Source organism: Anoplophora glabripennis, unplaced genomic scaffold (genome assembly GCF_000390285.2).
Source record: "Anoplophora glabripennis isolate ALB-LARVAE unplaced genomic scaffold, Agla_2.0 scaffold577, whole genome shotgun sequence".
Classification (NCBI taxonomy): Eukaryota; Metazoa; Arthropoda; class Insecta; order Coleoptera; family Cerambycidae; genus Anoplophora; species Anoplophora glabripennis.
Window position 1 is genome coordinate 35,111 of NW_019416705.1, and position 23,024 is coordinate 58,134.

The following is a 23,024-nucleotide window of genomic DNA, read 5'->3' on the forward strand; positions in this document are numbered from 1 at the left end:
TCTAAAGTCTTAGAAACCAAGTTACATAGTTTTTAAAAATAAACATTAGCTACTACTTTTATCTATTACTTTTTAGAGAGAATTAAGAATATTAAAAAACTGTTTTTGTGATTCTGAATTGGAATAATAAAAAAGTATGGGCGCTTTTAAGTGTTAGAGTGCCTACGATCTAATAGTTACAATACCCTTTTTCCGCTGACCACCCTGTACAGGGCCCGTTGGCTGCCTTTCGCGCTTTTTTGCGCTGTGTAACACTGTCACGACCATTATTCCCCCCTACACATAATCTCCCTTATAAATTTCCCCCGGGTGATTCCTCGGTATACATTTTCATATTTTAATGATAAAACTTCAAGGGGCGCTATATATTACGGCGGATTTTGTGAAAATTTCGGTTTTGGCGGAGCGACCCACCGTTTGACAAATTAAGCGGCTTTGCATAGAGAGGGCTCAAGCGGTATCGATTCGAAGACTTCTTAAGGCTGCTTTATTTCGACCGTTATCGACTACGCGATGGGACATGTAGACGTCGTGCCGATGTGTTTTTTTTGTTCCGATGGGTTGTTGAATAATACAAGAAATGCTGATGGGTACAGCCAGGACAGAGAGGCTGGTGTAACAGAAACCCTCATAGAACGATGCTGAATAATTTAAATTTATCCCTTTTCTCATAACGATATACAGGACGGTCATCAAATATCGCAGCAAAAGCTGATTCTTTGCATCTATTTTTGCAGTTGCATTAACTTCTGTACTTAATTCTAGCATGTTAGGTAAAAATATGATAACTGAACCAACATGGCGATTATAAAAATAGGTCAAAATGGATTATTTGATCCTACGAGGCATATCCACTCAATTTTTTAATAGCGGCAGTTATTTCAACACGCCACTACAATTTCAACACGGCACTACAACAACAGTTCTCAACTGACTCAGACAAATGAGCGCACGTTCTGCTCCCAACACCGTGACCTTGAATGCAGTGCTACCAACTGCGTCGAAAACAAAAACCACAGAGCATCAGAGTTTCAGTACTCTTATTCTGTGGACATGCCTCGTAGATACCAAAATGCATCCTCAACGTGAATGAATAAAAGTAAAAACACAAATTTCTTCTAAACATCTGAAGATATTTTCATCAAACACGGTCAATTCTAATAAATAGCCATGTTTTGAAGTAAATATCAATAAAATCCATTGATGTATGGTGGTAATCTTGGACTAGCCACCATTTGTTTTACCCTGATCCATATTTTGACAGATTGTACAGTATCATTTCTTTAAGTGGATGTATTTTGTTAGAGGTGCATTTTGGTATCTATGTAAATTAGGTCCAAATAATCTATTTTGACCTTTATTGCTGCAGTATACCAGACTACATTGATAATATTCTTTAAATTCAATTTGATAATATATGTTTTATTAAAACTCTTTATCAGCCATGTAAACTTTCAGATCGATATGTGGATCCAATGCTGTGATTATTATCATAATTGAAGTAAAATTGTAGACTTTTTTGCAAAAAGTTAAAGGTATTTTTTTAGAAAATCGATTATACAGGGTGTCCCGAAATTAATGGGACACAGAGCACGAGTAGATTCCTTACATCAAAATAATGCGATTAAACCAAACTTACCTTGGTGCATTTGTGGCTAATAAAAAAGTTACAGGGCGTTATAGTTCAAATTTTGAATTCGAAATTCTTAAAATTCTTAGAAAGTTTTCAAAGGATTCTTTTGAAAATTTGGATTAGGGGGTTTTCTGGGACGAGAAAAACAAATCCGTACTTAATTGTGCTGTAGACGCTAGAGGGCGCTACCAAAAATGCATAAGTGGCTAAAATGAACCACAGTGTTTTTTTATTGAAAATATTGAAATAAAAATAAAAATTGAAGTCTTTAACTTCAATCTTTGTAAGAATATACGCTGTAGCACTTAAATATCGGCCTGTGGAATGGAAAATCGAATATATTCAAGGAAAACGCGGCCAAAAAATTTTAACTTTTTTCGAAGGCATTTTTGGACACTTGAAATGAATAAAATCGTTATCACTCATTTTTACCATGAAAGTAAAACTTTTAAGGAAAAAAATGAGCCCTGATTAATTTCTTCACGATTATTCGTCGAGCAAGAAGAGCCGATTTTCGAGATGAGCTTTTTTTTAAAAAAATCGATATAATTCGAAAAATTTTTAATATTTTTTAATTTTAAAAAAGGCACTTTTTTTGCTTGTCGAGGACTACATTTACAGCAAGCAACAAGTTTCAAAACCTTAATTTACAAGTGATACAGCAAAAACAAGAAAAGTCGATTTTTGACGGTTTTTTCGATATATCTCGAGAAGTAATATACGAATCGATATATTTAAAAATACGAATCGATACGTTTTTTTAATAACTACAACTTTCTTAGTTAACGTTTTTCGATTGGAGTTCAAGTTTTTTTTTTATTAGCGAAAATTTTTTTTTTTTGTGACATTTATGAATTTTTTAGGTTAACTTCGCCTTTTATGCGCCACAGGAAAACAACACTATCTTAGAATTTTTTTTCCTATATCACCATATCTTTTGTTTTGTTTTTTTGTAAATTTAACATTAGGCCGTAACAGATTGATTGGACTATAAACTTGTTTCAAAAGTTGAAACGTTTCTGTGAACATTCCCCTGTTTCACTCAAAATTTTACATTGCATCGTGGTTCCAGAAAATCGCACATTTCAAAAATTGTCACTCGCACTCAAATAATAATATCACGAAAACTAAATGAGGTGGTTACAGAGTAGGTTGTGCGCAAGGCAATGCTGCCAACCGCATATTACTAAATATCTCCATTAGCGCGTAATTAAAAAAGTTCGGTTATTTTCTCACAAACCTCGTATTTTCAATATTTATACAAATTCAAAACACCCTATTTGTGATTTTGTATCGATCTCTTTATATTTTTTATAAAACATCATGTTTCCTTTTTGAACATGTTTCACTATGTATAGATGTCTCCTACTTAGTTAGGTATTCGTTTATTTTAACAATTCACAAAGGCGTATTGTTACATATCATATTTACCTGTATATCTGCTTTCGAGAGTTGCGTAAAATATCCGCAGTAGTAATAGTACATATTTAACGCTACTAAAATTAAATTTGTACAAGGAATTATAAAATTAAATTCATAAATGAAAATAATGATTACACGATTAATATATTACCCGGCTCCTTCGCCATAATATAGAAAAATGTAATATGGAAATGAAAATTAGAAATAATTATGTACGCGAAGTATTAATGTTGAAAAGTAACCTTTTGGGTTCAGCCTGCTTATTTGTGAAACAAAATCTGCTATGATTTGAAATCCGTAAAATCTAGCGAGCCTTAGGAATATAGAAACATGAGTTTTTCGCTGGTAAAGTGTTATTTCTCTATGAAAACAGTAGTGTTATTATATAGCTTCTCAGAATAAGAAACTAAGCATTTGTGCAAAATTTTAATGTCATTGGCCTACTTTAACACTTTGCTGAATCGTATAGTTTGGTAATGCGTAGTTTTCTTAAAACTAATACCTAAGAAAAATTTGCAATTAAAATACAGATTTTTCTCAATGTAATAATCACTAAAACTAAACTAAAATAAACTAAATTTACAAAATCAACCCCTTTTCAATGCAAAGCGTTATTTATTAAAAAAGTTCTTTTCAGTTTGGAGTCAAAAATATCCAATCAAATAAAAAAGTAACTGAAAATGATACAAATAAATAATTACAGACCATAGACAAAATAGACTGAACTGTAGAGAAAAGCTGGTGAAGTCAATCGTCAGCCCAACCTCAGCCCAGCCAGCCTCGCGCTCTCAGTCGCTGTTAGACATTCGCTGTATTAACATTTTAATGCTCACCACATATTTTTATAAAATTATCTTCACTAATAATTTTTTATGAACATGAACAGTTCCAATTTTCAGATTCTTTTACGTCTCCTATCAGCCAACCTACCACGTCGCAGTTATCATATTCTGACCTAAGTCATCTTCGATGTCAACTTTGAATAATACGGATAATTAAAAGTATGAAGAGGATTATATAAACATTTTAGTGATGATACCCCAAGAAATAAGAAATAAAATATATATGAAGTTAGGCGGCTTTCCTCCATTTCCAAAAAACAAAAAAAAAAGATAACCTGCAGAAGATAAACGTCGTTTAATGAAAAAAAATGACAACTTAAGAAACGGAAAAAATAATACATTTTTTAATACTTAACTAAAAACAGTAAAAATAAAATTGTGTATCATGTATTAAAACACAATTTTAATGTGAACATATAAGAACATGAGGACTGTATGGGAAAAATATGTCGATGTGAAAATAAATCTTTATGATTTATTTTAAAATATTTAGTTCAGTGAAATCTTCTAAAAGACAAACATTAAATAAACTAAAATTACTTAAAGGACAGTAAATATATTTAAATTATTTTGTAGGTTTATTTAATATAAGCAAGATATTAAAATATATTATTTTCTTAGTTCCAATTTTGAAAAATTAATATTTGTCATAAGTGTAAAAATATTGCTTAATCCGGACCTGTCCAAAGTATGCGCGGTCAGATTACCTTGCACACTCCATTTCCCCGCAATTTGGCTTCATCGGTTCCCGTGCTTTGGGATAGGAAACGTATACTCTAGGTGTTCTGTGTGTAACATAATTGATGTCACAATATTCCACACACATTTCCACAGGTGTAATTTAATTTAGCAGCCATATGAACACCCAGTACACGTATTTTTGTATGTTATGTGTAGTTCTGAAAGTGTAGGTTTTTAGGAACTAGTTATAATCATATGAATTCACCGTACTTACGTATATTGTTTAAATAACAACAACCTTGAGATGCATACTCTGTAAATATCTTAGCTTAGATACAGCACCTGTATATTGTAAATACGTAGTGTTAAGGTATATTGGAATAAAAAAACACTTATTTCCAGCATTATAACCAACAATGTACCTAATTTTAAGATTAACCTTAAAATGTTTTTGACATCACACACCGCTTGTTGCATGAAACACGAAATATAATTTCATAGAAATCATAGAACCATAGTCTAAATAAGATATTTGGGAAATAGAACCTATGAACACTGAACAAAGAGATAGGATATTAAAGAACAATTATGTTTATACAAAAGTAGGGATTTTTAATTGTATAAAGTTCTAACCAGTTTAGTACGGAGTGAGAGCCAATCATAGCGATTGTATTTTTTTGGAACTCCAGTTCTTAAAAACCAGAGACAAGGCCCTGCTTGGCCATTTTCCATTCTGACTGTGGCTGGTGGAAAGTATTAAGTTTCTAGTGATTTCGAGCTAAAGCAGCCATTTTGTGCAAAATCACGTTGAATCTACATCATCATACACCGTGAAACGGTAATTATACCAATAATTAAGTAGATAAATTCAGATGTTCATCGATTTGTACATAGTTTGTAAATATATTTTAGTAGTGAGTAAGCACGTTTCCCCAAATATCTATTTAGAACTAATTAGATTTTTTCCTCCCATGTCGCGTTTTAGAAACCAGCCAGATAGTGATAATTAAAGATGGTGCTAATTTCAATCAAAGCTAGTGATAATCAAGCTAGTACTGATTTCAATCAAAGCTAGTAATAATCAAAGCTAGTGCTAATTTCAATCAAAGCTAGTGATAATCAAAGTTAGTACTAGTTAAACCACTGTAAATGCCATAAGCCGAGGCAAATTGCTAAATTGAGGACCTCTAATATCCAGTTTGAAAACCCAGGCAACTAGAACGCAACTTAGGTGACCATTGCAACAAGTCGAGTGTGAGATGAGGCTACATAACCCGAGAGGACTGTAAGACACCTCCACCATCGTCACAGCCACCACGAACTCCGGGTGAGGGTTGAATAAAAATTTGAAACACAGTAGTGTTCTGGTTTTTTAATTTTTTTAGTAACATGTTTATGTACCTTTATATTGTCCCCATCCCATACCTACTGGGGTATCGGGGGAAAACGAGAAATAATTAAGGCTTTATTCAGTAGGTTGGCGCCCTAATTAACATTATTTTATTTACATATTTCTCGTTCCGTCCCGGAACTAAAGACCAATATAACTAGAGTAGAGATATACAACATCAGAAAAAACAAAAGCGGACTACGGCCCAACTGCACTCCGCCCAATGAGCTGCCGTTAGCCCCTTCAGCTGTGCACAAAAAATAAGAGCTGATAGGTGTAACATGTGTTACAGACAGTAAACATTTTTCTGAGTGTAGGCCGAAGTGAGACAAGACCTCCGATTTTTCCGGCTTTCCGGACACTTCCTTTCGAAGAGGCGCGCCGTAATTCCCTCCTCCTAATCCGGAATCGGGTCGCGACTTCGCGTCAAACGAAAGGGAATTATATTAATATAAATTCAAATTACGGCACGGTTCCGCCTCAAAGGAGAAACGTTATCGGATTCAAAAGAAATTTTCACGGATCCGTAATGGCGTTAATTGTGACATAAAAAGGATGTGAGCACTCGTCATTATGGAAGGGGGCGAGGTAGGGGGGGGGGGCGACGAAAAAAAATCGGCGGCAAAGGGAGCGCCGGCCGAGAGTGCACTTAGAATAATATGATTAAATGGGTTTTGGAATCGATACAGAGTCAGGGCCGTGATTTTCTCGCTCTCCATTTTTTTTATGACTGCCGACTGCGGAGGTGGCCGGCGATAATCTAGTTAGGGGGCTTTTAAAACGCGAATCGTACATGCCCGTCCACAGGGTGATGTATTTTCGAGATGCCTTCGTTGGCTTGGAGCGTTAGAAGAGAGTTGACGCATCGGCAACTCCCATAATATTGTCTGAAGTTGTTTGTTTGTGCCGTAGTTTTCGTATTTTTCTTTATTTATTGGGAATTTTGCTACCAGCGAAAAAATTTGTGTGCCAAACACATTTCTTAACTGTTACTTTTTATGAAAATATCATTTGCAGCCACTATAATTCGTTTTTGTTACTGTTATCTACTGTGAATTACTTCGCAGTAAATCCGTTGCTTTAAAAATCTCCATAAAAATAAATCTAGTGGATTTAAGTAGGTACTTCTTGGGGGCCATCACACAGGACCAAATGGGCCAATCCATCTACCACCAAAATGATTATTTAACCACTATGACATGAATCTGGTATTGTGAGGAGGTGCACCATCGCATCGTGTTGGAAGAACATTTGTTGTCTAATATTACGCAAAAAATTCTTGATTTAAATGTACAAGATTTGATTTTAAGGTATCGCACCAATCGCACGTTTATATACAGGGTGTTCCTAAATAAGTGTCGCAACGGAAAACTGAAATTTCTCTTGAAAAGAAAAACATTTTTTTCCTCTTTCATTTATTTCTCCAGGCTTTCGTTTTCGAGATTCACGGTGTCAAAACTTTTTTTCAGATTTTTGCCAATACCTTAGGAACCGTTTGAACTACAGGACTGAGCTTGTGTACACACATTACCACTATTAATAGCTACTTGTTGCAAATGTTGCTAAATTTCGTTAAACTTGTTAATATTATTACTATCTATCTTTTGAATTACAAAAGATTTTTGAAACGTTAGCAAAATGTTTGTTTTTGTTCATAAAAAGTCATTTTTCTTGAAAACGGTTGAGTTTAGAGCAATGAAACAAGAGAACTCTTTTTGTGTAAAATTCATTGGCGCTTCATAATTTGCTGTCAGGTGTCAATTTTTCCAGTGGCGTAAAAGTTAGGGGGGAAAAACCCTTACGATACCTTAAAATCTCCACCACTGGCACGTTCAATGAATTCAAGAAGGGTGCGAAAAAGTAGCTATTAATAGTGGTAATGCGTGTACAAAAACTCAGTCCTGTAGTTCAAACGGTTCCTAAAATATAAAAAAATGTAAAAAAAATAAAGTTTTGACACCGTGTATCTCGAAAACGAAAGCCCGGAGAAAAAATGAAAGAGGAAAAGAATGTTTCATTTTTCAAGAGGAACTTACAGTGTTTCTTTGCGACACTTATTTAGGAACACCCTGTATACGCAAGAAAATATTTTTTTCTTTCAAGAAAATTATTTATTTATTTAAATACTCTAAATTTCCACCCAGAAATACAAGTTCTTACTTTAAAAATAGGTAGTTTCAAACTCACAACGCCTAGTACAACAGCTAGGATTGTTCGTAAGTTTAACCAATCAGATATAGGTCGGTCCTCATCATTATGTCGTTAGAAGGATCCAGCTGCTTTAGTGTCGTTACTCACAAGGAGATGTGTATACACAGAGCGTAAGTACTAGCTCCATCTATCGCGCTACTCCCCACCTACGCCATTCTGTGACCTACAATATTCATTCAAGAAAACATAAGTTTGATTATAATATCCTACATTTATCTTGAATAATTCCTACATTAACACTAAATTTTAAATGTATATATTTTAAGGAAATTGTAGTTTTGAAACAAATATGTTTGTAGCTTATGATGAACTGTAAGAGATATTGTAGCTAAAGTCCGAGATAATAAATTTCAAAACTATAAAAGATTTGAATTAAATTATATGTATTTACAAATCGCCACGGTAGCGCAGTCGGTCGAGAGTGCGGTGGCAAGCATTTCTCGGTTAGGCTTCCTACTCTGGTCCGGGTTCGATCCCCGGTGTCGACACTGGCAATGTCGATGGATAATGGGTGTTTGTCCGCGTTTTTTCAAGTGTAGCCCCCTTCCGCACAAGCCTTTGGCTTTTGGATTTGGGGGTTGTCTGATTTCTGTGGTGTGTTTTATGTTTTATGTTAAATAATGTAAATTCTAAGAAAAATTATAGATTACAGCAAATATTTCACATAATTTGACGAAAGTATATATACTTGAATAGAATAAAATAACATTCATGGCAAATAATTCCATTTAAAACTATGTGCTCATTTCTGCACTTTTTCAGTGCAGGAGATGGTGTTGGAGAGGCAAAAGGCATTAATTAAACTTTTCACTTCTTACTTAATTGACAGAAAATTTACAGTCAGATATCAAAATCTCACTTTGAGGCCATTTTCTCCCACATCGAGCAGCAGTCCACAAGGTTCCAATTTGGGCCCTATATTATGTTTATTCTTTATTAGCGATCTTCCTGAAGTCAGCACTTGTGATCATTACTCATCGTGATCATTTGATGACGTTTTTAAATTAAATTCTAAAATAAATTCTTCTATAGATCTTATTCATTCTATTGTTTTCATGTTATGAGATCGTCCAAAAGTCCATCCATACTAATGTCATTAGTAGATTTGAAGTGTTTAAGGGTTTGGGTATATATTTTGACAGCAAGCTCATTTCTAACGATCATATTAATCATGTTGTGCTTGGTACTTTTAAATCATAGGGTTTCATATGTCACAACTGCAGGTACTTTTAGGAACTTAAATTAAGTTAAGGATCACTTTTCATGTAACGCGCTTTTCCGTTGTTTCAGGCTATGGTAACATCTTCCCCCGCACCCCCCAGGGAAAGATAACCACCATAGTTTACGCCATAATAGGGATGCCGCTGTTCCTACTGTACCTGTCCAATATCGGCGACATTATGGCCAGGTCGTTCAAGTGGATATACGCCAACTGCTGCCTATGCAGGTGGTGTCCGGGGGTTGCCAAGAGGAGAGCGGAGAGGCGGATCAGGAGAGAGCAAAGGCTTAGCTTGGAGTATGGCAGCGAAGAGAGCGAGCAGTCTAGTGAAACCTGGGAGGTGAGTCAGTCTACTTGGTTTATACGTAAAGTAACGTTTTCGATTTGGTATAATTATTTATTGAGAAAGAGGACAATATTGAAAAGAAAAAGGATAAAAGTGTAAAAATTTTATATGAAATGGTGGTTGTGACAAGAAACTTTCAATTGTCATGCACTAACGTCCCGTACGTTCGTACGGTCATCATCAGCAATTTCTAAAATTTGTTCCTATGCTTGTAACATACGGAATAGTCCAGCGTGAAATGTCTAGGAAAAAATCATGCGTAACGACGCGATGCGTCCACAGCGTTTTGCTGCCATTCACCGTAGATTAACAACGTATTAAAGAGTTCATTAATGTCATGGTACGTTCCTGATACAGTTTATTTAATTACTAATACAACACAACACTAGAAATACTGCCCAGAAAAAAACTATGATTTTTTTAAAGTCCTGTACTGAGAGAAGAAATAATTAACTGTATGTTCATTTCGATTCGAGTTTTACGTGTTTTGCAATGAAACATAAGTTTGATAAAATTGAAACATTAAACATTCGTCATATGTTAATAAAGGGACAAGAATATTCTTTAAAAAAAAACTCGATCAATAAATTATGGTCAAAACTGTTCCAGTGGTGTGGGATGTCGAATAATACTCATGAAACGTAAGATCTCCAGATACATTAACCAATCTTGAAAGTTGAAATAATTATACTATTACTAAAGTATAGATCTAAACCAGTTCTACTTGGTATGGAAGCTTTAGGGACTTGTAGTGTAAGGTTTCCTTAGAGTTCCTGGTATGGAAGCTTTAGGAGCTTTTATTTGTGAGCTCTTCTTGCAGTGCTGGATATGACAAGCTTTAGGAGCTTGTTTCCTTCAGAATCTTCCTCGCAGCCTCAGAAACTCCAGGACGGTATCTGGTTCGAGAGTTGTGGAAGTGCAGAACTCGTGAAATTTTTTAAGAAAAATTTTTAATTCAGTTTTGATTTGTAAAAAATTGTGAGATGTATTGAAATTGTCTGTTAATTTACGATAAATGAAAGCAATGGCAGTAGCTGTGTTGAGGTGATTCAGAACATATCAAAAATAGTGTTTTTGGATAAGTTCTTTTACAAATACCATTTTGTACAAAAAAAATCGCAAAATACACACAACATCTGTTCAAAATTTTGTCCACCGACATGTAAACACATTTGGGCCCGTCTTAACAGTTTCTATAAACTAACACAAATGTTGTCTTGCTTCACCATAAATTAAAACGATATCCATCAACTCCGAATTGCTATACACGTAAGCCATTTTTGACACGTGAAAAACTAAAGTAAACACTATCGCAATAACGATAATACTAAAATCGGATTTCACTATTCGGAATCGCCTGGGGCCACATGGACGAATGACGCTAGCCCAAATTTTTAGGGATAAGTTGTTAATCACCCTGTATAATGAAAAAGTAAAAATTTGGAATGTTCTAGTGTACTAGCCAGGTATTTGTCCCTGGTTAATAAGCTGCAGAGTACTCGGGTTGAATTTCGAACACAGTCCAGGCTGGCTCCGCAACGGTTCTGTAGACTTGTACGCATTGAAATTGGAAATTAGCTTGCTTGAAAAATGTCCAACTTGCAATGTGTCTTTTCCGAGAAGTTATTGAAGTCAAAATGATTTTGGTTAGTGTTGATTATGAGGCCTTGCTGGATTCCAATTCGGATTTGTAAAATTTAGAATTATTTTGTTTTCCTAAAATCCGGAACTTTGGTGAAGTTTTTCATGCTTGTATGCGTTGTCGACAATGGCTCAGCTGTTGGTAGCATGCTGTCATTATCGTTTGCTACGACTAATGGTTTTTGGTGGCAATCGAAGTTTTGTAGGAAAATTTGGAAACCCCGTGAATGCCTTAAAAGTTTATGAAATTATTTTGAAAAAAATGTATTACAAGTCCTATTATTCTGCCTCTCAAAGAGCCAATCGGGACGTTTTTATCAAAGCGTTGTTGTCTGCTTCAATACTTGCTTTATTTGTGGAAAGTATGAATGCTACAAAATGTTGATCTGGTGTCACAGTCTGGTGAGCATTCTACATGTTGGATGTGTTAAAAGTACAGTAGCTGTTCCCTAACTAGTCTCCAAACAAGAGAGTTACATCAGCCGCAATTTGCCTCTAGTTCCAGTGTTTCCTTCCACTTTCTCCAAAATTTGCCCTTCTACTTTGGGTGTGGAACCAAATCTAGGTCTTCCAAAGTCAATCAAGTGTCTTCTGTTAACGCGAAACCGCTAATGAGGTCTGATTGGTGCAGAAGAAATGATATGATTAGAATAAGTTTCGGAGTACATTCGACGAGCTTCAAGTCCATTACCATTAGCACGTCCATACAAAAAAGGTATGTCCACCATTTCTGTCTTGGTGTACAACATTATGTATGTATTATTAAATAACGTTACAACAGAGCAAATAATACCGATCAAAGTGAACCTAACATTAATGAATTTATTTGAATAGAAAATAACTCTGTATTCATAAAAAACAACATAGTTTTTGATAAGAACAGGCGATAGAGAATTAACTCGTATTTTCGTAAAATTTTAAGGGATTAAATAGATCCAAACCAAACACTTTGACAAATCTACGTAATAAACTAGACATACGTAGGTAAAGTTTCAGTAAGGATCCAAAATTGTTAACTCCCGAATAAAAAAAGAGACTTGGGCACGAATAAAATTATCAAATTTGATTGCTTCACTGTTGAAAATTTTTGTACTGCCCCACGTATGAGCGTATAAAAATTCAATCAGGACAAAGATTCGTCTCCCTCCCATTGCGTGTTTTAGCCTTAATTGCATGTACGCATAAACTGGCAAATGCCTACTAGAATCCGTAATACGCGCCATTCGTTCCCGGCAGTGAAATTACCATTTGAAAATTACATTGATCCCATTCCTGGGACCGCTCCTAGGCGATTACACCGAATTATATATAAAACGAAACCCCGCAATTTGAATACACATAACTTTATCGCGTTTTACACCTCCAAAATAAATTTTATAAAGCTCAAATTTGAATGAGCTCGCGACCACTCACGGTTACATCAAAATAATAATATGCCTCCCCTTCCACCGTACAAATCCTCTCTCTGTTCTCGGTTAGATATGAAAACGAGCGGATCATACACTGTGAAAAATCGGTGTGAGTGAAAGTAATAAAGGTACGGAGTGAATTCATTTTAGTGAAATTATCGAGTACATTTTTACTCAATATTGAGCATTTTGATAATTTTACTCATTTGTGATAATATTTGAGCTAAAACTGAGTATTAGTGTTACAGATAAACTCGTATTTGGTGGGCTTGTAGTTAAATCGGGGTAAATGTCCTCATTATTGAATGACCCCACCCCGTTCTATGGTTGTCGTGCGTTATCTTTGTTTATTCCCATCATCCCCATTAGGTCATCTCGTGGCGTGGTGTATGGCGTGTAGTACTGGACAAGTGTCCGTTAATCTGGTTATTTTGGTGAAAATTATGTTTAAATGTAGGGGATTGATTACAAATTAAAAGGAATAATAATAATATTTTCTCGATTAATATTTGGTTAAATAGACCAGGAAATCTAGCCCGAAATTGACCATTTCATGCACAATTCTTCGGTCAGGCTGATTTTTTGTGAGCAGATAATAAAAATACTGTAGAATAATATGTACCGCGGATACGGTAAAAGCGGACGACATTGCTTAAAAGTTGATCAAAATGTTTTTCGACTGTAACTTTTTTTCTGACGATTTTACAGAGAAATGGTAAAATACTTTTTTGTTCGCCTTTAAAAAATCTATAAAGCGACGTCTCTTTTTATTGGTAGATTTAACAAAAAGCTATCGAATTGTTTTTTCTCAAAAAATGCATTTTTATAGCGAAGGGAGATTATTTAAAAAATTTCCGTAGTTACAAAATTAAACACGCCCTTAATTTATAATTTTTTGTAGTAAAAGAGCATTGGAAAATCGAATGCTCGGCTGAGTTTGGAAAATTGTTTTATGTGATTTCTCTCTTGCCCGTACAATTAGTATTCACTGTACTGAGAGCACTGCTGCTGCTGATAAGATTATGTGCATATTTTTTTCCCTCCGCATTTTATTTATTCAACAATATACCGTCAACTTTGAAAGCCCATAACTCCTCTGTTTATTAACGAATCGTGACGAATCTTTTTTCAAATTATGCTCTTTTAGTACATGTAATAAAATACTAAAAAAATTATAAATTAAGGGCGTGTTTAATTTTGCAACTAAGGAAATTTTTGAAATAATTTCCCTTCGCTATAAAAATGCATTTTTTTGAGAAAAACAATGGAAGTCGATAGCTTTTGTACAGATTTATACAGATCGTTAATTAGTTAATTTGTTTATAAGGCCATAACTCGCGAAATAATCCACTTACGGATTCCGGCATTCGCACAAATTATTTATTTGCAGTGCAATGCACATGCAAGTTTGCAATGATTGAGTGTTATCCGAAGAAGCCTCTGTGATAATATCGCGTTTTATTATTGTTTATTTAAAACGGCATAATGGCGGTTTTTTGCAAGTAACTTTTGACCGGATTGATATTTTTTGACGCTTTGACGTCGTTTTGTAGATCTTTTAAAGACGAACAAAAAAATATCTTACCATTTATCTGTAGAACCGTCAGAGAAAAAGTTACAGTCGAAAAATGCGAATTTCTAATGTTTGATCAACTTTTAAACAATGTCGCCCGCCTTTTCAGCGTGCGGATACGATACATAATATTCTACACTATTTTTACTATCTGCTCACAAAAAATCAGCCTGACCGAAGAATTATGCATGCATACCCCTATATTTCTTGGTCTATAAATAAGCGGATAGTTAAATTGTTACCTATACTTACTTATGTATCTGTAACGTACAATATAGGTTATGGTAATCTAGTCGTCCGATCAGTTAACCAATTCCTTTAATCGAGACCTAAAATATTGCTTCTAAAACAGATCTGTGTAGCTTAATAGTTTAGGACTCTCAAGATAATGAAATTTAATAGTCTAGGATATGGCGTGTCAAAAAAACCATGAACCCTAACTTTCTGCCGTGTGGTAAATAAGCTCCTGAGTCGATGTGGAGCATTTTTTCTCATACCACATATATATGGCAGAGCGGCCATTTTCGGATAGAGGGGTGGGTAGAAATCTGAGGGAAAAAGTGGACCCTAGTCTGGAAGCAAGGGTATGTCAAAGCATCCATTTTTTATAAACCTGGAAAAATATTGATAGACAAAACTTTATGGCGGTTTCGGAGGGGGGTGGGATTGAAGAAAACCGGAAAAAAAAATGACCGGATCTACTCAAATGCGATTTTCTTATTACAACATGCACTTTTATGAAAAAAAAGTGGCAGACACCGCAGACTACAGTATGACGGTAATTTGAAACCCAGCGTGGGAGAATTTCTCATAAAACTCAAAAATTGCTGTAAAACAGTATAAAATAAGTAAAAACTAAAAAAAATTTCGCCGCTTGNTTAAAGACGAACAAAAAAATATCTTACCATTTATCTGTAGAACCGTCAGAGAAAAAGTTACAGTCGAAAAATGCGAATTTCTAATGTTTGATCAACTTTTAAACAATGTCGCCCGCCTTTTCAGCGTGCGGATACGATACATATTCTACACTATTTTTACTATCTGCTCACAAAAAATCAGCCTGACCGAAGAATTATGCATGCATACCCCTATATTTCTTGGTCTATAAATAAGCGGATAGTTCAATTGTTACCTATACTTACTTACGTATCTGTAAGGTACAATATAGGTTATGGTAATCTATTCGTCCTATCAGTTAACCAATGCCTTTAATCGAGGCCTAAAATATTGCTTCTAAAACAGATCTGTGTAGAAACCACTGTGACAGCTTAATAATTTAGAACTCTAAGACAATGATTTAATAGTCTAAGATATGGCGCGTCAAAAAATCCATGACCCTAACTTTCTGCCGTGTGGTAAATAAGCTCCTGAGTCGATGTGGAGCATTTTTTCTCATACCACATATACAGGATGTCCCAAAAGTGACGCCCGTCCTTCTGGGATTTGATTAAGGAGACAAAAACAAATCGAATGGAAAATTTTCCGATTGTTTTTCTTTGTTGAGTTATTCAAAAAATTATTCCAAAAACTAAAAAAGTGAAAATCCAATTTTTTCTGCTCAAAACTGAGGTCTATGCTTATGGGGACCAAGACAAATAATTTATAACCAATAACGTGCTTAAATAATAGAAATTGTTACAAAAGGTGTTCAAATAAGTTGCCTTTTACTCTAAGACAAAGATAGCCATGATTCAACATTGAAGCTTGAACCTTTTGTAGCATCTCTCGGTCTATTAACGCGACAGGAACGTGTATACAGGCTACTACATTTTCTGGATTGACAACAGGTTCGCTGTAAATCTTTTCTTTTAAATAACCCTCAAAAAAATCTAGGGATTCAGATCTGGCGACTTAGGAGGTCATGCTATGGGTCCACCTCTTCTAATCCATCTGTCTGGGAAGTTTTGATTCAGATAATTTCATACTCGCTAACCATAATGTGATGTGAGTTTCATTACGTCGAAACCAATAATTTAGTCTAACTGCTAACGGAACGTCATCCAGCAATGGCGATGATAAGTTTTCATTTAAAAACATACAGTTGCAGTAAATATCGCTCTGAACTACATAATTATTTAATAACCCAGCCCAAATGTTTATTTCTAGTTTTTTTGAATATTTTTTTTTTGAATAACTCGACAAAGAAAAACAATCTTAAAATTTTCCATTCTTGATTTTCGATTTGTTTTTGTCCCCTTAATCAAAACCCAGAAGGACGGGCGTCACTTCTGGGACACCCTGTATATGGCAGAACGGTCATTTTCGAGATAGAGGGGAGGGTGAAAATCTGGGGAAAAAGTGGACCTATACGTCTGGAAGCAACGGTAAGTTAAAGCATCAATTTTTTATAAACCTGGAAAAATATTGGCAGACAAAACTTTATGGCGGTTTCGTAGGGGGTGGGGTTGAAGAAAACCGGAAAAAAAACTAACCGGATCTACTCAAGTGCGATTTTCTTGTTACAACATGCACTTTTATGAAAAAATAGTGGCAGACACCGCAGACTAGCAGTATGACGGTAATTTGAAACCCAGCGTGGGAGAATTTCTCATAAAACTCAAAAATTGCTGTAAAACAGTATAAAATAAGTAAAAACTAAAAAAAAAATTCTGCCGCTTGCCAAATAAGTTCCATACTCACCTCAAACAAGGCTGAAATGAAACAGAACCGGATTTCCAAAATTTCGGTTTTTTTTTCAAATATTTCGAAAACTAATCATGTTAGCCTTGATTTTTTAGAGGCATACTGTTGATCCTCTGATTACGCAACTTTGCCCCCATTTAAGCTACTTCGTATCTCTTACCGTTTCCGAGATCCCTATAGTGAGAGGCGAATTTGTAATAGCCTGCATATGTGGTATGAGAAAAAATGCTCCACATCGACTCAGAAGCTTATTCACCACATGGCAGAAAGTTAGGGTTCATGGATTTTTTGACGCGCCATATCCTAGACTATAAATTAAAATTTAAGGACGGGATTTTGTACAAAAAATATCGCCCAGTGTGAGTCACGAAACGGGACCCCGGCAAGTGCTGCTCTAGCGGCCAACGCTTCAAGGTGTGTTTTTTAACAGAACGACGAACAAGTCTAATAATTTACGCTGGACCGATTTTCCAGGAACGGCTCCAATTTGAGTACATATAATCTTAAAGGAAAGAGAGTAAAGATTTTATTAATCAGTAATAGATTATCAAGGACAATAATATTTTTTTTATTAAGTAGGCAATAATTTTTAGTTAGCTTAAACAATCTTATAATTACTATTCCTTCATTATAAAAGCAGAAATACGATTTTTAAAATTACATGTAGTTTCTTCTTCAAAAGTGACCTTAAAACAAGTATAACATGGAATAGTCAACAGTCTAATGTTTATATTTTCACATTAACAATCCGATAATGTAAATTAACTGCTATTTTCAGTAAAAAAAATATATACCTAACCTGAATTATTTTTTTACTTTGGCGAGTCGTATTAACTTAAAAACACTGCTTAATTACTAAAATATATAGAATCTTGCTATTAATTGCGTTTGGAGAATAATATGTATAGGCATAAAATATATATAAAATATTACTGTATGTATTTAGTCCATTGAAATGAAGGCTGAACCTCCATTTTTTCCTCTGTCGATCAAACCTGGGCGCAAATATGTTTTCGACCCTCAGGAATCCGAATCCGCAAAAATTTTTGACCTAGGTGGTCAGGAAAGGGGTCAAAAGGTCAAAAAACCGTAAAAAATAAGGTTTTTCGCAAATATCTCGTAAACTACGGCAAGTAGCAAAAAAATAATTGCACCATCGTGTTCCCAGGGAAATTTTACATCGATTTTATGCTATTGCTTATTAAAATTAAATAAATTTATGTCATGTTTTGGACAATTACTAAGCAAGAGAGGGGAAGGCATTTGGGGAGTACGCGCACGCTACATGTATCGGCTGACTCGAAGCTGACAGCTCTAGCAGGTGCGCTTCTTTCGAATATAATGCGATTTCAAATATAATTAGCCTGCAGTTGTATCTGGGTTCAATTGCCAGATACACTATTTTTTTTGCTACTTACTTTAATTTTTAAATGGAAAACCAAAAATAATACTAATGAATAATAGAAAAAAAACTTTTTTACGAAACGAAATACTTATTGCAAAAATGAAATATAGTGTTCTGAAAAATCGACTTGTAAAGCTTATTCTACAAATACTTGGTCATAAAAAAAATCAAAATTTGTATAAACAATTGTTCCCAGAATGTCAACTTTTTATTTCTTAATTTTGAAGACTTTTGAAGATTGGGTCTTTTGATTTTGAGGGTTTGAACCCGGTTTAAACACATTGGAAAAGACCCGGCTTAAACCCAAACCCTCTTTTTAACTGTTTTGTATAAAAAGGGTTAGTTATCAGTTATGCAATCAAAGAATTTCCAAACTATGTCTTTGCCTTGACGCATTTATTAATATTAGGTACAGAATTAAAAATTAAAATTCTTAAAAACTTGAGAGCTTTCCAGTAACCTAAGTAGGGTGTGGTCAATATTTGACATTTTAATCTGCTTTGAGGCTATAAAATGGCGCGAAATTTAAATTGTTGAAAAGACCGGATCTAAATGAAGACCGGACCCGGTTTAAATCCTCTCGACACATTTCTTATCATAAAAGATAACGCAGGGCAGCAAAGTTTTAGTGCCACTATGTCGTATGTTATGATTTAACAGGAAATACAAAAATATATATTTTGCAACGCGATAGGATATAAGGAGCATATTTGAAAAGTATTTTGTTCTGAAATTCCCCGCCACAGCAAACTTATATTTTTTGTAATGAAATATCACTTTATTCTCATATTTGCATTTAGTTCATTTTAAGAAGGCAAAAAAGGAAATGTAAAGACCTGGCTTGTATATAGGCTTGCCAGGTGTCCGGGTTTGACCCGGAGTCTTCGGGTTTTGATGGTACATCTCCGGGCTCCGGGCTCCGGGTTAATATGTCATTTCTCCGGGTTAAGACGTCCTACCCCCGAAATTTATTTTCCTCCTGAGAGATCTGATTGTTTTTTGTTAGACATCAATTTGTCCATTGAGCTGCTGTAGACCTTTTTTTTTTAGAGATCGATTTCCTCGTAAACGATTTGACTTCAAAATTTCCTAAAGACCTTTTTTTTTTTGGACATCAATTTCTTCGGGTCTGTCATGAAATAGATCTGGCAACCCTACTTGTATACCTAATGGAAACTCAAAAAAGAAATTAAAAAACAAACATTTTAAACTCAATGTTTTTTTTTTTGTATTATACCAAGTGACTAAAAATAAGCAAAAGTTGATTGTTAAGACAATATGAAATTAAAATAGTGTTAGTTATATTCATATTCAAGAATGAATTACTTTTTTGGTCGTCATTTTTTTCATTAAATATCCAGTGGTTTCCTTCTTATCGGTAAGTAGCTACTGATTTATAGATTGAAAAAGAAATCTACCTGAGCCAAACTAATTTTTAAGCTGTAAATTTATTTTGAAGCTACCAAGGCTAGAACATAAATAACGATTTTATGTGGGACACCCTGTACGTAAAATTTAATCTTTATTCTTAATAAAGAAAAATTAGTACATATTATTGGTTTTTTATGCGTTATATTTTCGTACTACTTAAGCTTTACAAAATCTTATTACTTAGGTAGGTACTTTTAAAAAATTACCCATATTTATATATCAAAGATAATATTATACCATTATGCTTTATTTTAGCATGCAATTTATAATAAACCAACTCTGCTTAATTTCATTTTCAAGGGTAGCGACACCTGTGAGAGAGCATACAAACTAATTCACACAAACAAGATCTGGTATCTAGATAGGACGCAACAATTCTGGTTTAGATATGTAATAAAAATGGAGATCATGTGTAAAATGTTGTCATTTTACTTGAGGGCATAAATTATAGAATTATTAATAAATATTAATCTGAAAATTAAATACAAATGATCCTAGGTGTCCGTTCTAGTGAGTGAAGTAGTTTGGTTATTGTGCCTGACTTAGTTCCGTCGTAAATGCAATATATTGACAGACTAACAGTATGATTAAAATTGAGTTACTTTGGCATTTATTTATCGCCCCCTTAAAGAGAAAAATGAAGTGATGTAAAAACCACTCCTGATATGAAATTATCATAGTACAAAATAACTCAATAATAGTTAAATTTAAATCATATTAAAGAAAAAAATCACCTCTTACTTGGTTTTACATACTCAGAATAGAGTCAAAAGTCACTAATCTCATAGCAGAAACTCGGATTTGAGTAAAATTCACTCACTTCTGTTGCAATAGCTTCACTAATAAAAGTTTCGTTGTACTCATATTAATAGAGTGAAAATTTCACTCAATCGGGTTTGAACAGATATGTACATTATTGAGTAAAATCCAGTGAGTTTGAGTGAATTTTTTTTTACAGTGTACATCGATCACGCTGTATTATGTAATAACGTGCCGATTCGCGAACTTCTATTAATTTTTTTTTAATGAAAATGAAAAAATTCCAGCGAAATTCGGCTTGATTAATTTTTTTACCAATCGGCCCGGCAACTTTCGTCATTAATAAGTTTTATCGGAGACATTTTCTGCGCGAAGTGGCAACAATTTCATTAATTATAATTAGTATCTCTGTTTGTATTAAAAAATGGGAAGTGATAAATGAAGCGGATAATTTGTCATACAGAGTCAAGTATTAATTGTCGACAACTGAATTTAGTTGGTAGTTCCGTGGACTATTATGTTGCTGTGAGGGCGAAAAACGGGGACAAATACGTGGTGTATCGACTGACTTAATCGACTCAATTTCTTTTGTCACAAAAAACTCCGATTAGCTAACTAAGTAGCAAAACTTTTACTGACATGATAAATGTTAAATATAAAAAATTTCAGAAATAGTACCACGCACGAGGCGTTAATGAAAATGAAAATGAAAAAATTTCTCTAATAAAAGTTTATTAGAAAAAAGAGAGATTTTTAACAGGAAAAAAATTTGGATATGTTTCTGGAAAAAATATAATTGATGACGATTGAAGTCGTCTCTATCAAATCCCAAAGATAATACTTTCGGTTGAAAATGGAGCTTACCTAATCCCATTTAACACCACGTCTCCCAAATTTTATTTAATTTTTTTGTATCCTCACAGTAGACCCATACTATCGAGTTTGATACATCCTGTAGAATGCAAATGCAAAAATAGTTGATGCGTACTAGTGTACTGGCCGAGATATCCGTCTCTGGTTAATAAGCTGCAGTGACTCAGGCTGATGTTCGAACACACACCAGGCTGACTCCGCAATCGCAAGGGTCCTGCAGTGGTATCCGCATTCAGATTGGAAAATTGGCCTCGTTGGAAAACGCCCATCTTGGAAAGCCTACCGTCTCCGAGGAGTTACTGAACCGACAAAAATGATTTTGGTTAGTGTTGAACTTTAAGCTTTGTTGCAGTTCGGATTTCGTAAAATTTGAAATTATTTTATTTTGCAAAAATCTCGAACAATGGTGGTGAAATTTTTCTTACCTTTATGCGTTGTCCACGGTGTCTTAACTATCGGCAACATGCTCTGTTAGCATCTTCTGCTACGGCTAATGGTTTTTGGCAAAAATGGGTGCTTCACAGGGGAATTTCCAGAAATTTTCTGAACGTCGGTGGTCACAAAGAGGTATCTTTGAATCTTCTCCCAAAGAAATCTCGAGAAATCTAAGAATGTGTCTACCAACGTTTTATGGATTGGTGCAAAGAAAAAATATTAAGTTGTATTCAAAAGATGCTGATGGTGTATTTGTCAAACTTAGCAAATAAAATGAAGCCGTCAACGCTTTGGTCACAATATTCAATGTTACGGTCAACGTTGGATATAAAGAAGGGGATTGATATAAGGAAATATTCAAAGTTACGTGCTTTTCTCAATAGACAAAATGAGGGATATGTACAGGAAAAAATCGCGAGTATTTATAAAGGACCAAGTTGATTGCTTTTTGAATAGTGCACCTGATAATTTATATTTGAGGATGAAGGTAAACGATTTAAAAGTACAAAAACAAAATTTTTTAAAGGCTTCTTTATATTGGGAGTTGCAGACGAATGCCATTCTGATGAATTAGTCAATTTAACAACTGATAATGCTGAAGATGTGAAATCTGCCTTAATTATAAAAATTCCCAATACCAAAAGCAAGAGATCACGTTCTTTTACTGTGCTGGGAGACAGTTAATTTTTAAGTTTTTATCGAAAATATATTGCTTTACGTCTACCCGGATTGGTCGAACGTCGATTATTTCTCAGATACGTTAGTGGAAAGTGTCATCGAATGGTTGTTGGTATTCATAAAATCAGTGCTGTCTCGCAAGAAGTGGCAAAATTTTTGAAGCTGAACAATTGAAGGATGGTGAATAAAGAAAATATCGCGAAAAGAATACTGAATGTTGATAGTTGTAATGATAAATCAAGCACTGTTTCTGATTTCACAACGTCTGAAAATAATATAATTATTAAGGAAAAGATGTTAAACTGGTTTGAGAATTGCTCTAAGAATGTGGGTAGTAGCAGTTTCAGTGGTTTATGTACTTTAATACTTGCTCAAACTGTGTATTAATATCAATATGGATAAATAGAAATTATTGGAAATATTGCTGAATCAA

At 34.4% G+C, this 23,024-nt stretch overlaps 1 protein-coding gene across 1 annotated transcript in view; it reads left to right on the top strand.

Annotated features, from left to right (window-relative positions):
• LOC108910484 (TWiK family of potassium channels protein 18) overlaps window positions 1-23,024 on the top strand; it is a 78,933-nt gene that overhangs the window by 28,034 nt on the left and 27,875 nt on the right. The window contains exon 4 of the mRNA XM_018715089.1: window positions 9,470-9,738. Within this exon, the coding sequence (XP_018570605.1) occupies window positions 9,470-9,738 (269 nt within the window). The remainder of the gene's footprint in view (window positions 1-9,469; window positions 9,739-23,024) is intronic.